This window comes from Loxodonta africana, chromosome X (genome assembly GCF_030014295.1).
Source record: "Loxodonta africana isolate mLoxAfr1 chromosome X, mLoxAfr1.hap2, whole genome shotgun sequence".
Taxonomy (NCBI): Eukaryota; Metazoa; Chordata; class Mammalia; order Proboscidea; family Elephantidae; genus Loxodonta; species Loxodonta africana.
The window spans coordinates 152825928-152840362 of record NC_087369.1 but is presented as its reverse complement, the minus strand read 5'-3'; the positions used below and the strand labels follow the sequence as shown (position 1 = coordinate 152840362).

The 14435-nt window shown below is 40.8% G+C and overlaps 1 protein-coding gene across 7 annotated transcripts in view; it reads left to right on the top strand.

Moving 5' to 3' along the window:
* ENOX2 (ecto-NOX disulfide-thiol exchanger 2) overlaps positions 1-14435 on the top strand; it is a 351546-nt gene that overhangs the window by 249726 nt on the left and 87385 nt on the right. For all 7 annotated transcript variants that reach the window (XM_064277591.1, XM_064277590.1, XM_064277586.1 and 4 more), the window contains one exon: positions 152-280. In XM_064277591.1, the coding sequence (XP_064133661.1) occupies positions 187-280 (94 nt within the window). In that variant the 5' untranslated portion in view covers positions 152-186. The remainder of the gene's footprint in view (positions 1-151; positions 281-14435) is intronic.

Genomic DNA, 14435 nt, shown 5'->3' with positions numbered 1-14435 from the left:
CCATGACCGCTTGCCAGTTCAAGTCTGTATTGTTTTAGCCTAAAATTGAAGCCTTATCCACCACCCATCAGACCATTACTATAAAGGGTTTGCCAAAGTTTACAACTGGACTCTTAACACAAGAAATTATTTTGCTTATCATTTCTTTCAGCTGATAATAGAACTCTGAATGTGGACTCTACCGCTATGACACTTCCTATGTCTGATCCAACTGCATGGACCACAATGAATAATCTTGGAATGGCACCGATGGGAATTGCTGGACAACCAATTTTACCTGGTATGCTATTTTTAATCACCTCACAAGTACTTCTTTTTATTGACCATGTGGTAATAAATATAACAGTATGACACAACTTATTTTGAAGATGGCGTTTCCCAGATTCTGCCTGGAGTGTACATTTTTGTACCATGAGCTTTATAGACTAGGCGGCCAGTAGCTACCAGTATACTCCCTGTTGCACTTTGGCCAAGCTGAGGGATAACTGATGGAGATTGGGTCATTGAATATTTAAACAGCTTATTTTTTTTTTTTTAGTTTTTATTAAAATAAAAGGCAAGAGGGTTTTGGCAAGGGAATACAAAGCTTGTCTAATTTGTAGATTTCTTGGAAGAGGCAAATAAACACAGAGATGGAAAGAAAATCGGTGGATATAACTGACTTTAAAAAAAAAAAAAACAGATGCTGTTGAGTAGCTTCCAACTCATGGCAACCTCATATGTATCAGAGTAGAAATGTGCTTCATAAGCTTTTTAGTGGCTGATTTTTTGGAAGTAGATCCCTAGGACTTTCTTCTGATGTTCATCTGGTTAGACTTGAACCTCCAACCTTTCATTTAGCCAGCCAAGTGTGTTAACCACTTGTACCACTCAGGAACTCCGTAACTGACTCATACCAAAAAAACAAAAACCAAACCCATTGCCTTTGAGTTGATTCCTACTCATAGCCACCTTATAGGACAGAGTAGAACTGCCCTATAGGGTTTCCAAGGAGCGCCTGGTGGATTTGAACTGCTGACCTTTTGGTTAGCAGCCGAACACTTAACCACTGACCTGAGATTCCTAAAGGGGAGAAAAAGAGATGGTAAGAATAATCCCAAAGTCTATTTTTAAAACTGAATAGCTGTCTTAGTCACCTAGTGCTGTTATAACAGGAATACCACAAGTGGATGGCTTTAACAAAGAGAAGTTTATTCTCTTACAGTCCAGTAGGCTAGAAGTCCAAATTCAGGGCGCCAGCTCCAAGGGAAGGCTTTCTGTCTCTGTTGGCTCTGGAGGAAGGTCCTTGTCATCAGTCTTTCCTTGATGTGGGAGCATCTTAGCACAGGAACCTCAGGTCCAAAGGTCTCTGCTCCCAATGCTGGTTTCTTGATTGTATAAGGTCCCCAGGTCTCTTTGCTTGCTTCTCTCTTTTGTATCTCAAAAGAGATTGGCTTAAGACACTACCTAATCTTGTAGACCTCATCAGTGTAACTGCTGCTAATCCATCTTATTACATCATGGTGACAAGATTTACAATATATAGGGAAATCACATCAGAAGGCAAAATGGCAGACAGTCATACAAGGGAATCATGACCTAGCCAAGTGGACAGATATTTTTGGGGGACACAATTCAATTCATGACAATAACTGTTTACATTTTTGTAAACAAAGTAACCTTTAAGAGAATGGACATGATGGACTAACTCCATCTCCACTGAAGAAAAACCAAAAGAAAAATACCACGGTATGTGAAGGGTTTAGTTTAGATATAAAAAATCTTCCTGAATTGTCAGAGCTATTAACGATTAAAATGGGTTTGTGAATAACTTAGGGAATTGACATCTCAGGAGGCCTGGGTTTTGTTTTTTTTTTTAACAGCCTAAGCATTAATTTCCCTAGATTTATTTCATTTTGATCCTATTTAAAAGCATGACAGGACCAGGCCAGTCTAGAGCCTTGCTACTCAAAGTGTGGTCTGCACAGAATCTCACGCCCTACCCCAGACCTCCGGAATCAGAAGCTGCATCTTAACAATGTCCTCCAGATGACTCACATGCGCATTAAAGTAGAGAAACACAGATCTGGAGCGATGTCATTTTTTGTGTCCTTTATTGATACTACTGTCCCCTCTCCCCCCAGAATTTCATAATTCCAGCACAAATGTTAAATGAATGCTTACAGGTTGTAATGGGGGTGAGGTGGGGTAGCAGACAACAGTAGTAATAATAAATTAAGAAATGTTATTACATTGAAATCTAAGGAAGAAAAAAAGCAATTAAACATGAAGAAAGAAGGTATGGGAATGAGAAAGGGGGTGGAGAAAAAAAGGAGCTTGGATTCTATACTTGGAAGAGCCAAAGAACCGTTCCACCAAACTAATTCTCATGACTGGGCTGCATCTTCCTCCACTGGACCAACCATAATTGAAATCAGGGCTTCCAAGCCTGTTCGTTCCAGTTCACACTCCTGCTGAGAATTTGCATTTCCATCTCCAGATATACTGAATCAGAATCTACAGTTAATAGGATCCCCAGGTCATTCTTATGTATAGCTCCCTGGGAACTTGTTAGAAATGCCAATTCTCAGCAAGGAACTTGTTAGAAATGCAAATTCTGAGCAGGGGGTTGAACCAGACTTGTTCAAAGCTCTTATTGAAATGAACAGCCAGGGACCCTTTGAGGGCTGGAATTGTTGGACCATGGATCTCCTTGGGTTTTAAATGACTAGTGGGGCCAATCTGGGACCAGCAGGTGTTAGCACAGGAGCCAGTCTTGCACATTGGTTAAGAGCTCAGCCTCTGGAGTCAATCTGCCTGGATTCCAAGCCTGTTTCTTTCACCATTTTATCTTGGGTAGTTATATGCCTGTTATGAGACTTGATTTTATCCTCCATAAAATCAGGCTAACAGTGCCTAACTTCTAGGGTTGTTGTGAGAATTAGATGAGATAGTCCATATATATAAAGTGCTTAGCACAAATAGTACTCAAAAATGTCAGTTGTTAAAATATTTTTTAAATCATTATTACTATATTTCTCATAAACATTTCTAAAACAAGCAGTGGGTATTTTTATTTAGTCTTTTATTTCATTATAATAGTATTTAAACTAAATACTTATTTAAACTACGTCATTGTCACTGTTTTTGTTGTTACGTGCTGTCGACTTAGTTCTGACTCATAGCAACCGTATGCACAACAGAACAAAACACTACCCAGGCCTGTGCCATCCTCACAATAGTTGTTATGCTTGAGCCCATTGTTGCAGCCACTGTGTCAATTCATCTCATTGAGGGTCTTCCTCTTTTTCTATATTGCTTATATATTATTTTATAGCTCCATGTGGAGCGATTCTCAGTCACGATCTCTTGTAGTCTAGTGTGACTAGGCAACCTGATTTGGCCTAAATATTCCCGGTTTATGGCAGTCTGAATTGTATAGGTAAATGCCCCAGCAAAAATCTTGAGGCCAACTCTGCTCTGAGGCTGGGGGGCGGGGTGGGGGTGGGCTGCACAGAGCTGTGGACTATTAGCTTAACCAAGTGCTTTGTAAATTTCCATATTTAAGCATCAACCTACACTCACAAAGTAATCTTCAATGCTTAGACACCTGTCTATAATGTCGAGAAGAAAAGGCCCAGGACTGATTACAGGGCCAAAGCTTAAGCTGGGAACAATGAAAAAAAAAAGTTACCATCAAATCCACTCTAACTCATAGTGACCCCATGTGTGCAGAGTAGAACTGCTCCATACGGTTTTCAAAGCTGTTACCATTTGGAAGCAGATCTCCAGACCTTTCTTCTGAGGCACCTCTGGGCGAGTTCAAACCACCAACCTTTCGGTTAGTAGTTGAGTGCTTAAATGTTTGTGCCACCCAGGGACTTCTAGGGTCAATAATAGGCCTAGAAAATTGGGGTAAGATTTCTTAACAGTAGCTCAGAGGCTATTTCTCTGTGTTTAACAACACAGGCCCTGAAGTCAGACTGTTTGGGTTTGGATCCTGGCTCTGCCACTTGCTAGCTGTGTGACCTTGAACAGGTTACTTGACCCCTCTGTGCCTCAGTTTCTTCATCTGTAAAAGGGGGTAATGATAGTATCTACCTCACGGGATTGCTGTGAAGATTAAATAATGTACTTAGCACAATGCTTGGCATATAATAAGCACTCAGTAAAGGTTAACAGTTGCCATTATTATTACTATTAGTAGTACAATATGCTCTTTGAGGTAAAAAAAAAAAAAAAGATGCCCTTTAAACTGCAAGCATTTGAGCTCTATGCAACCACTGTCGGCCCTAATGAACGTTCTCCACATCCAGCTCCAACCAGACATTTGAAACCTCAAGGATGAGTTTCATTTCTATCTCTATCTCCCTTTGCCTACATCTTATTTTCTTAAGGACTATGAAGAAACAGCTTTTCAGAGTCCCACTCAGCCTTGCATTTCAGTGATCTTGAACCTGTGGTTCAGGGAGGGTTGCTTCACTACTTGAAAACCTGGTCTTAGAAATGCTGTTATTTCCTTTAGCTGTGCACTTCTTGTCTGGAAAGCACATTGGGCAATACCATCTGGCCAAGACATACTTTGTATGTATCATTTGAGTTAGGTGTAGCTGATTTTCTCCCCTTGTTATCTTAGGAAGACAGTTTACCGTAAGATTACAACATGGGCTCTGCATCCAGACTGCCTAGGTTCAAATTTCTGCTTTGCCATTAAGTAGCTATGTGACCTTTGGCAAGTTACTTAACCTCTCTAATGCCTCAGTTTCTACATCTGTAAAGTGGAGATAATAATAGTAGCCATGTCATGGACTTGTTATGAATTAATACATCTAAAGTCTTAGAATGATGCCTGGCTCACAGTAACCCCTCAATGTACATCAGCTATTATCATTATTGTTCCAAATACACAACGGACATATGGCTCACAAAAGGTGAATTGTGGCTCGTTTGTACACTTAACAACAGTGGAGGATAACTAATGCAGGGGTGAGTTTTTTCCTTGGAGAAGAACTAGAAAATGGCCGGTGAAGAGAGCAGTATGTGTCTGACAGTGCTGATGACTGCCTCTGTAAATCTGGTGGGGTGCCCACAGAAATGAACTTTTGGCACTATACTCCAATGCTGCCAACTCTTCTTACCAGGGTCTGGGGTGCATGGTGCCTGCCATCTTTATTATTTTATATTTTAACTGAATGAGAACCAATAATGGTTCTCCCCTAACCCTCTCCCCACCCTCAGGATTCCTTAAAATGGAAAAGGGAGCAATCAAGCCACAGGGAGCTGTTCCCCAAAGTCACCCATTGATGGCTCAGTAATTCAGCTACTTCAGTTTCCTACTGAGCCAGCAGGCTTCTGTTTGTCCTGTCTCCTCTGACCTGTCTATGACAATAGAAAAGGCTTTTGACATTGATGAAAAACCAGTGATGCATAAGCTTCCTTGACTTCCCCCAGAGAGCTCAAATCTATACTGTCATGGATGCTGAGGCTCTTGGACACATACATATCATCAGGGTAACGTCTGGCTTATTGTGTCCATTGAGTGGAAAGCAGAGCCAGGCCATCTCTGGTATGGAGCTCCCTTTCATGTAATATGGTGTTCTGTGCAGCTGCTGTTCAGTAAAGTTAATTCACAATGATGGCAGATCAAAAAGTCCCCTCTGGCTGGCGGTCGTCTTCCCTGCAGAGTAATTGCTTTTCCAAGCTGGTCAAATATGACTTATGCTAGTTTTCACATGAGCAGAGGCACCAAAAAGGGTCAGGCCTTCTGGTTAAGGAGCACTGTTCTGCACCAGTCATCCCAGATGAATCCAGGGATGGACCCATTACCATTAACAGGTACCCAGTGAATGCTCTCTGCTGCTTCCTTTATTTTTTCCCCTCAGTTAAAAAATTCTTAACAGCCAAGTGTGGAGCCTGTGAAGTCCCAGAGGAGGAGATTCTCTTGTTATGGTGTCTCCAATGTATTGACTATACCTCCTCGATAATGAGAGATACTGGGAAATGTGGACTTGTAGACCTTATTCCCAGAGCAAGACCCTGCCCATCTGCGGGCATTGTCATTCGTAAAAAGGCAGTTCTCACTGGACCCAGCTGGCCAGCTCTGATGGGAACAAAGAGAATGAATGGGGATGTGTGAGATACGACAGGCCACTGCTCCGCAAACTCCTCAAGGAGGCCCAGACTTGGGTTTCTGTTGTTGTTGTTAGGTGCTGTCGACTCGGTTCCGACTCATAGTGACCCCACATGCAACAGAATGAAATGCTGCCCAGTCCTGTGCCTTCTTCACAATTATTGTTATGCTCGAGCCCGTTGTTCCAGCCATCTGTGTCAGTCCATCTCATTGAGGGTCTTCCTCTTTTTCACTGACCCTCTACTGTAGGGTCGCTGTGAGTCGGAATCAGCTCAACGGCACTGGGTTTGGTTTTTTTTGGTTTTCTACTTTACCAAGCATGATGTCCTTCTCCAGGGACTGGTCCCTCCTGATAACATGTCCAAAGTCTGTGAGACAAAGTCTCACCATCCTTACTTCTAAGGAGCTTTCTGGCCGTACTTCTTCCAAGACAGATTTGTTCGTTCTTCTGGCAGTCCACAGTATATTCAGCATTCTTCACCAACACCATAATTCAAAGCTGTCAGTTCTTCTTTGGTCTTCCTTATTCGTTGTCCAGCTTTCACATGCATATGAAGCAATTGAAAATACCAAGGCTTAGCTGAGGTGGATGTTAGTCCTCAAAGTGACATCTCTGCTTTTCAATACTTTAAAGAGGTCCTTTGCAGCAGATTTCCCCAATGCATACGTCCTTTGATGTCTTGACTGCTGCTTCCATGAGTGTTGATCCAAGTGGATCCAGGTAAAATGAAATCCTTGACAACTTCAATCTTTTCTCCGTTTATCATGACGTTGCTTATTGGTCCAGTTGTGAGGATTTTTGTTTTCTTTATGTTGAGGTGCAATCCATACTGAAGGCTATGGTCTTTGGTCTTCGTTAGTAAGTGCTTCAAGTCCTTTTCACTTTCAGCAATCAAGGTTGTGTCATCTGCATAGTGCAGGTTGTTAATGAGTCTTTCTCTAATTCTTCATATAGTCCAGCTTCTTGGATTATTTGCTCAGCATACAGATTGGGTTTATAGTATTTTCTTTTTTTTATTGTACTTTAGATGAAGGTTTTCAGAACAAACTAGTTTGTTATTAAACAGTTAGTACACATACTGTTTTATGACATTGGTTAGCCACCCCATGACTTGTCAACACTCTCCCTTCTCAACCTTGGGTTCCCTATTGCCAGCTTTCCTGTCTCCTCCTGCCTTCTAGTCCTTGCCCCCGAGCTGGTGTGCCTCTTTAGTCTCATTTTGTTTTATGGGCATGTCTAATCTTTGGCTGAAGGGGGAACCTCAGGAGTGACTTCATTATTGAGCTAAAAGAGTGTCCGGGGGCAATACTCTCAGGGTTTCTGCAGTCTCTGTCAGGCCAGTAAGTCTGCTCTTTTTTTGTGAGTTAGAATTTTGTTCTATATTTTTCTCCAGCTCTGTCCAGGACTCTCTATTGTGATCCCTGTCAGAGCAGTCAGTGGTGGTAGTCGGCCACCATCTAGTTGTACTGAACTAAGTCTGGTGGAGGTTGTGGTAGTTGTGGTCCATTAGTTCTTTGGACTAATCTTTCCCTTGTATCTTTAGTTTTCTTCATTCTCCCTTGCTCCCAAAGGAGTAAGACCAGTGGACTCTCATAGATGGCTGTTTTATAGGCTTTTAAGACCCCAGACACTACTCACCAATGTAGAATGTAGAACATTTTCTTTATAAACTATGTTATGCCAGTATAGTATTTGTAATATCTTCTGCAAATAGAGTGTTCCTTCAGTGGCCAATAAGGTTAAGATCCTGAGAAAGGAGAGCACTGGCCATCATCGTGACGGACATTTCATCAAGAGCCAACAATATGTAAAACATTATGCTCAGTAGAATTAATGTCTCTTCAAAACAAGCTTGAACCCTACCCAGTGATGGCGCTCTCATGACTCCCCATGGAAACTGTTAGGAAGAGTGGTCTGAGTGAGACCATTAGTTCATTCATTCATCCTTTCATTCATACAACAAATATTTACTGAGGCCTGCTGTATGGAGAGTACTATGAGAAACCCTGAAGATAAAGCTGTGAATAAAAGAGACAAAAATTTCTGCCCTCATGAAGCATACTGACTCCAATATTTTTAAAACCTCCATGTTTTCTCCTTAATAAAACCTGTTCACAATTATGAGCTGACTCTTGAGTGACAACAGCTCAAAGCTTTCCCATCCATTTAGTTCATTTGTTCTTTCGTTTATCCATTCATTTATTAATTCATTAAAAATAGATTTAGCTAGGTTAAGGGGATCCAAAATGAGCATGTTCAATCCTTGCCTTCAAGGATTCAGAGTCCAGTGGCAGAGGCAGCAAAGTAAATATCATAGCACTACAATGGTTTGACTCCTTTGACGATGGCACCTGGCACAACAGTGTAACAAGTGTCATAGTAGAAACATGTTGAAAAGTACTGTTGAAGCCAGGATGGACTAGGAGGAGTGGTAGGTAGATGGTGGTGGTCAGAAAAGGTTTACAGAAGATCTGGGTTTCCAGAGACATATAGAAATGTGTCAGGTAAAAAAGGGAACTAAGAATAGTCCAGGCAGAGGAAACAGTGCATCAATGACAGGAAGGCATGCGAGAGTATATAGTGTGAAGATAATGGTTAATTATTGATTTGAGTTATATTTGTATTATCACCTCATGCTACAGAGTTTGAGGTAGCTTATAAGAAAGATTACAGTGAAATAGAAGAATTATAAATAAAATAAATCATCATTTGGAAAAATATAAATGAAAATGGAAGATAAAGACCAGGTAGAGAGGTTAATTAGAATTCACACATGTAGGTCATAGGATCCCACCCAGTTTCTAAAGCTCAGCTGCCTCTGTGACCAGACAGCCAAAACAAAAACAGAAACCTGATCGGTTCTATAATTTGCATTTTCCATGAAAAGGAAACATACCAGTCTTCAGGGAAAGTGAAATTTTTCATGGCCGTTACTACCTTTTTGTGTGTGTGACATTTTGGTTCTGAAAGAAAATTTTCACTTGGAGCTTGATAGAGAAGTGCATGCCGAGTGAGGTGGTTGATTGATCCCAGAACCTAAACACTGGTTTACAGCCCAGGACCAGCTGATGCTATTACTTTCCCTGTTGTTGCTGTTCTTAGGTGCCATTGAGTCGGTTCCGACTCATAGCAACCCTATGCACAGCTTTCCCTACTCTGATGCAAAATGTAAGAAAGTAAGAATATAGTGGATTTGTCATAAAGCTAAATTTGCTCAATTAAATGTTCTGTCCTTTATTCTGAGATTTTAGACTTCCTATATTTTTGCCTTTAAAAATGTTCTGTCTTTTATGAGGTGCATGAATGATGATAGTACATTGGTTAGTTTCTTTTTGTTGTTGTTCTCTATGTCTTTCTTTGACAAATTAAGAGGTTGGCAACCTTAATGTATGTATTATGTAGTTTATTTTATTCATCTCTAAAATCCAGAAATCTGAGGACCCCTGATGTACTGGAAAGTATCTCACTAATTTCCCTTCAAAGCTGCATGAGAGTTGAGAGCATGACCCTGAACTCGTCAAATGTTCTAAGAAGGCAAGAACACAGTATAAATAAATAGGAAGGAGAAGAGGGAAGATGAGCTAGAAATGTAGACATTTATAAAAACTCATGCTAAAGGAATAAAGCTCCTTTGGTGGAAATGTGGGATCAAAGTCAGATTTTGGAGAAAGAGCTTTCCTGAACTGTTTGTTATTGTCCGTTAGCCAGGCCCTGCCTCAGCTTCCCAGCTGGGCTGGAACAAGTATTCAGAAGCTATTCTGGAGAAGCAGGACAGATGTTGGGAGAATTTGAGAGTCATGGTGCAAAACTTTGGGAATTTGTGATCTGTTTCCAGAGGGCTGGTGATAAGGCCAGGATTATCTCACAGCTCACCCAGGCTATCTTTAAGAAAGCCGTAGTCTCTTTTTAGGTTGGGTGCCTGAAAAGTCTTTTCAAGTATCTGGGTAGGGGGAAGGTAGCCGGGACTGTAGTGGGCTAAAGTTTCTCAGTAATAATAAAAAATAAACCTGGCACTGAGTCGATTCCAGCTCATAGTGACCCTGTAGGACAGAATAGAACTGCCCCATAAGTTTTCCTAGGCTGTAATCTTTATGGAAGCAGACTGTCACATCTTTCCTGTGGAGTGGCTGGTGGGTTCAAGCAGCTAAGTGCTTGGCTACTGTGCCACCAGGGCACCTAAAAAGTTTCTCAATACTCAGGCATAATTCTTAATTTTCTATGAATTTTGTAGGAACTCTGAAGAAATAATAACGTCTCAGAAATGTGTACCTGAATTGGATGGATAATTTTCTATAAAATAATTATGCATATATAATTAGATTCTATTTGGAACACTTGGGAACCCTGGTGGCATAGTGGTTAAGAGCCACGGCTGCTGACCAAAAGGTTGGCAGTTCAAATCCACAAGGCACTCCTTGGAAACTCCATGGGGCAGTTCTACTCCATCCTATAGGTTCGATTTGAGTCGGAATTGACTCGACAGCAACAGGTTTGGTATTGGTTTTAGAACACTTATTTTGGAATTATCTGTGGTTGTCTGTTAGTGGTTTCACTATGAGTGCAAATAACTTGCTGAGGCTCAAAGTGTATCCAGAACATAGAAAAGATTGGTAATGCCTTTGTGGGCCAGAGGGGGCTTGGACAGGAAGAAGTCACTGAGTACAGGCAGAGCCTTTCTGAGGATGTGAAGGAGCTTCCAGCCAAAATCAGGGTCCAGTTCTAAAAAGGCTAGCAGAATAGTAAACATGTCACCTCCTACCCTTACCTTACCAATTCAGACATTGCCACCATCCCAACTTCTGTGGCCCAAATTCAGAATTACCTAACAAACACTATGGCAATATATATATTGAATATCTCAAAAGAACATTCTATTTGTGGAGATAAGCAACCCCAAGGCATTCTCCTGGACAGAACATTTGAAGGCTTGTTGCAGGTTGAATAGGTACATAACTGAGCTTAATCTGACAAGGGGCGCTTTTTTTTTTTTTTTTTTTGGTGGCCCTATGGCCTTTGTGAGAACCAAAAGAAACAACAACAACAAAAACCAAACCTAAACTTAATGGTCTGACTGAGACTAGAAGGACCCCAGAGGTTATGGTCTCCAGACCTTCTGTTAGCCTAAGACAGGAACCATTCCCAAAGCCAACTCTTCAGACAGGGATTGGACTGGACTATGGGATAGAATATGATACTGGTGAAGAGTGAGCTCCTTGGATCAAGTAGACACATGAGACTGTGTGGGCAGCTCCTGTCTGGAGGAGAGATGAGAAGGCAGAGGGGGACAGAAGCTGGCTGAATGGACACGAAAATAGAGGGTGGAGAGAAAGAGTCCGCTGTCTCATTGGGGGAGAACAATTTGGAGTATATAGCTAGGTGTTTATAAATTTTTCTATGAAAGTCCAACTTGATTTGTAAACTTTCACTTAAAGCACAATAAAAATTAAAAAAAAAAAAAACCAAACCCACTGCCATCAAGTCGATTAAGACTCAAAGTGACCCTATAGCATTTCCAAAGATGTAAATATCTATGGAATCAGTGTAGACTAATGACTGGAAGCATGGTTAGTAAGAGCCATGTACTGTGTGGCCTTACTATGTTATCTCTATGAACTTCAATTTTCCTGTCTGTAAAATCAGAATAATAATATTGTCCATCTCTTAGGATCGTTGTGAAGATTAAGTAAGATGATGTGTATAAAGCCTGAAACTTCATAAATACTCAATTAATGGGTAGCTAATTTTTTTTTTTAATGTTATGGACACACCTCCCTCTCCTACCATGAAAGTGGAGATTGAATTTCAAGGGGAGAAATCCAGTGTGAACTGGCCTGCCAGAAAATATCAAGCATTGAACCATAGAATGAGTATGTGTGGTATCTTTGTCAGACCTGAAAGATGGACAGCCTCTAAGGTTTCTAGGGTTTTATAAACATCTGTAGTCTTAATGCACCTAGTAGAGTGTTAGTCATCTGGCTTTCTTCCAATTGACCTTTCCATACAGCAAAAGTACAGTAATAACAATTGCTCAAAACAGTAGCTCTGGGGCCCTGGAGGATCCCAAAGTACCTTCTTAATAATCTGAGAAAAACCATGGTCAGACTAGTTTGGATAGTTAGTGTACTTTCTATTTTTATTCTTTGACAATGCCTAACTCTGTTAACCAATCATACTCCACTTCCCAGCCATGCTGGATATTCTACTTATCGGGGTTTTTGGGGATTGCTGTGTAGCAAACCACCTTAAAAATTTAGTGGCTTAAAACACAATCATTTTATTATATTTCAAGATTTTCTGTGTGAGAAATTTGGACAGGACTTAAATGGACAATTCTTCTGTTGAACATGATGTCAACTGGGATGGCTCAGCTGAAGCAAGCTGGTCTGGAGAATTCAAGACAACTTCACTCATATGCCTGGCACTGTGGCAGGAACAGATAAAAGACTGGGCTCACCCAAGCCCCTCTCCCTTTCCATGTCTTCTAAAACCCTCTCTGCATGGTCTCTTTAGCATAGTTATTGGACTTCTTACGTAGCGACTCAAAGCTCCCAAAGCGCATGTTCCCAAAGACAAGAAGTGGAAGTTACTTCTCTCTTAAGGCCTGGTCCTGAAAGTTGATGCACCATCTCTTCTGGTGTATTCTATTGGTCAAAGCAGTGACAAAGAGCTCATCAAGATTCAAAGTGGCGGGGGGGAATAGCCCCTACCTCTTGATGGGAGGAGAATTTGTATACACCTTTAATCCACCACACTGGGGAAAAAGAACCGTATGGAAGCCATGTTTTTTTAGCATACTTGTTATACTTTCCACCTGCTTTTATTAAAGCAGTTGTCATACTACATTGAGAGGCAATGTAGTGGTTAAGAGTGTTAGACCAATCTGGATTTGAATCCTGGGTCTGCCACTTACTGGCTGTGTAACCTTGGGCAAGTAACAAAATATTCACAGGTCTGTTGAAATAAGATTATATAAAAAGCTTAGCACAGTGCCTAGCACATTATAACCACTCAATAGACAATTGTGGTGATGATGATAATTGATGATACGGCCTTGTAACTGTTTGCATGGCTTTCTCCAAACAAGACTGTGAGGTCAAGAATTTTCTCTTATTCATTCCTTTAACCCCAACACCTGGCATAGGACCTGGCACCAAAATACTAGATGGATGGGCATACGGACGACTGGACAGCAACTTAGAAATTATATGTGCCTCCATTGTAACTTTCTGGCTTAGGTGTGTACAGAAAGTAGAGGGTAATAATACTGCCAGATAACTATTCTAGGTTGGGTAAGCACAAGCTGATAGGCAGCAGGAAGGCTGAAGGCTACACTGAAACATTTCTTGAAATCATGTGGTACAGCCAATGCATGAATCAGAAGAGGGAATACAAACCAACACCGTATGACTCTCCCAGCATTGGTCATACCAAGAGTCAAGGATGTGGTGGGGGAAGGGTACTAGAAGGAGAGATGGTAAAAGCAAAACAGAATTTACTTATTTAAGTAATTTTATTTGCTTGTTTGTTTATTCATTTATTTAACAGTATTGATTGTAAAAATGACTTTGGAGGAATACCTTGGCCTTTTCCACAATCTTTTTATATGATTTCAAATCCCTTTCAGCGATGTGAATTTCTAATATAAGAGGCAATAGCATGTATTTGTTGGCAGTACTCCTCAAACCAGACCAGGGACCTCGAAAAGGGCAAGAATTTCTCTGGTGTTCTATTACCAATGTGTTTTAAATTGTTGGGCTTGTTTGACTTTTCAGGTTCAGGGTTGTTATGAATTGGAATCGACTTGATGGCAATGGGTTTGGTTTTTTTGGTTTGTAATACTTGCATGAAGTCTATGATTCAAAATGGTTATCTCCTTGGTTGGCATTGGAAATCCACTTCCACTTTGGTACTTGATAGTTGAAGATAAACAAACGAAATAATCAATGTGATGGAGGCTTTTGAAATGTCATTTACAACCTGCCCCCTAGCAAGCCCTGCCAGGCACTGTAGCCTATGGTACCCTTGGCATATTCAATGCAAGGAAGAAGGGGAGTTGATCTACTCTGGCTTTAGCCATATGTCATGAATATATTTGCTTTTAAATGAAATTCATAAAATATTAATGTAATCATACCAACCAGCAGAGTGGTGAGTGCATCAGTCAGGAGTTATATTTATCCTGTGTATTTGTTTTTTGTTTGTCTCCATTTATTAGTAGACAGTACATGGAGACAGGTATTTCCTTCTCAGTCGAAGTGGCAGAGCTTGTTTAATGAGCTGATGCTTCTGTAATCTGTGGTAAGGTAGAGTTGTGAGTGACAGAAC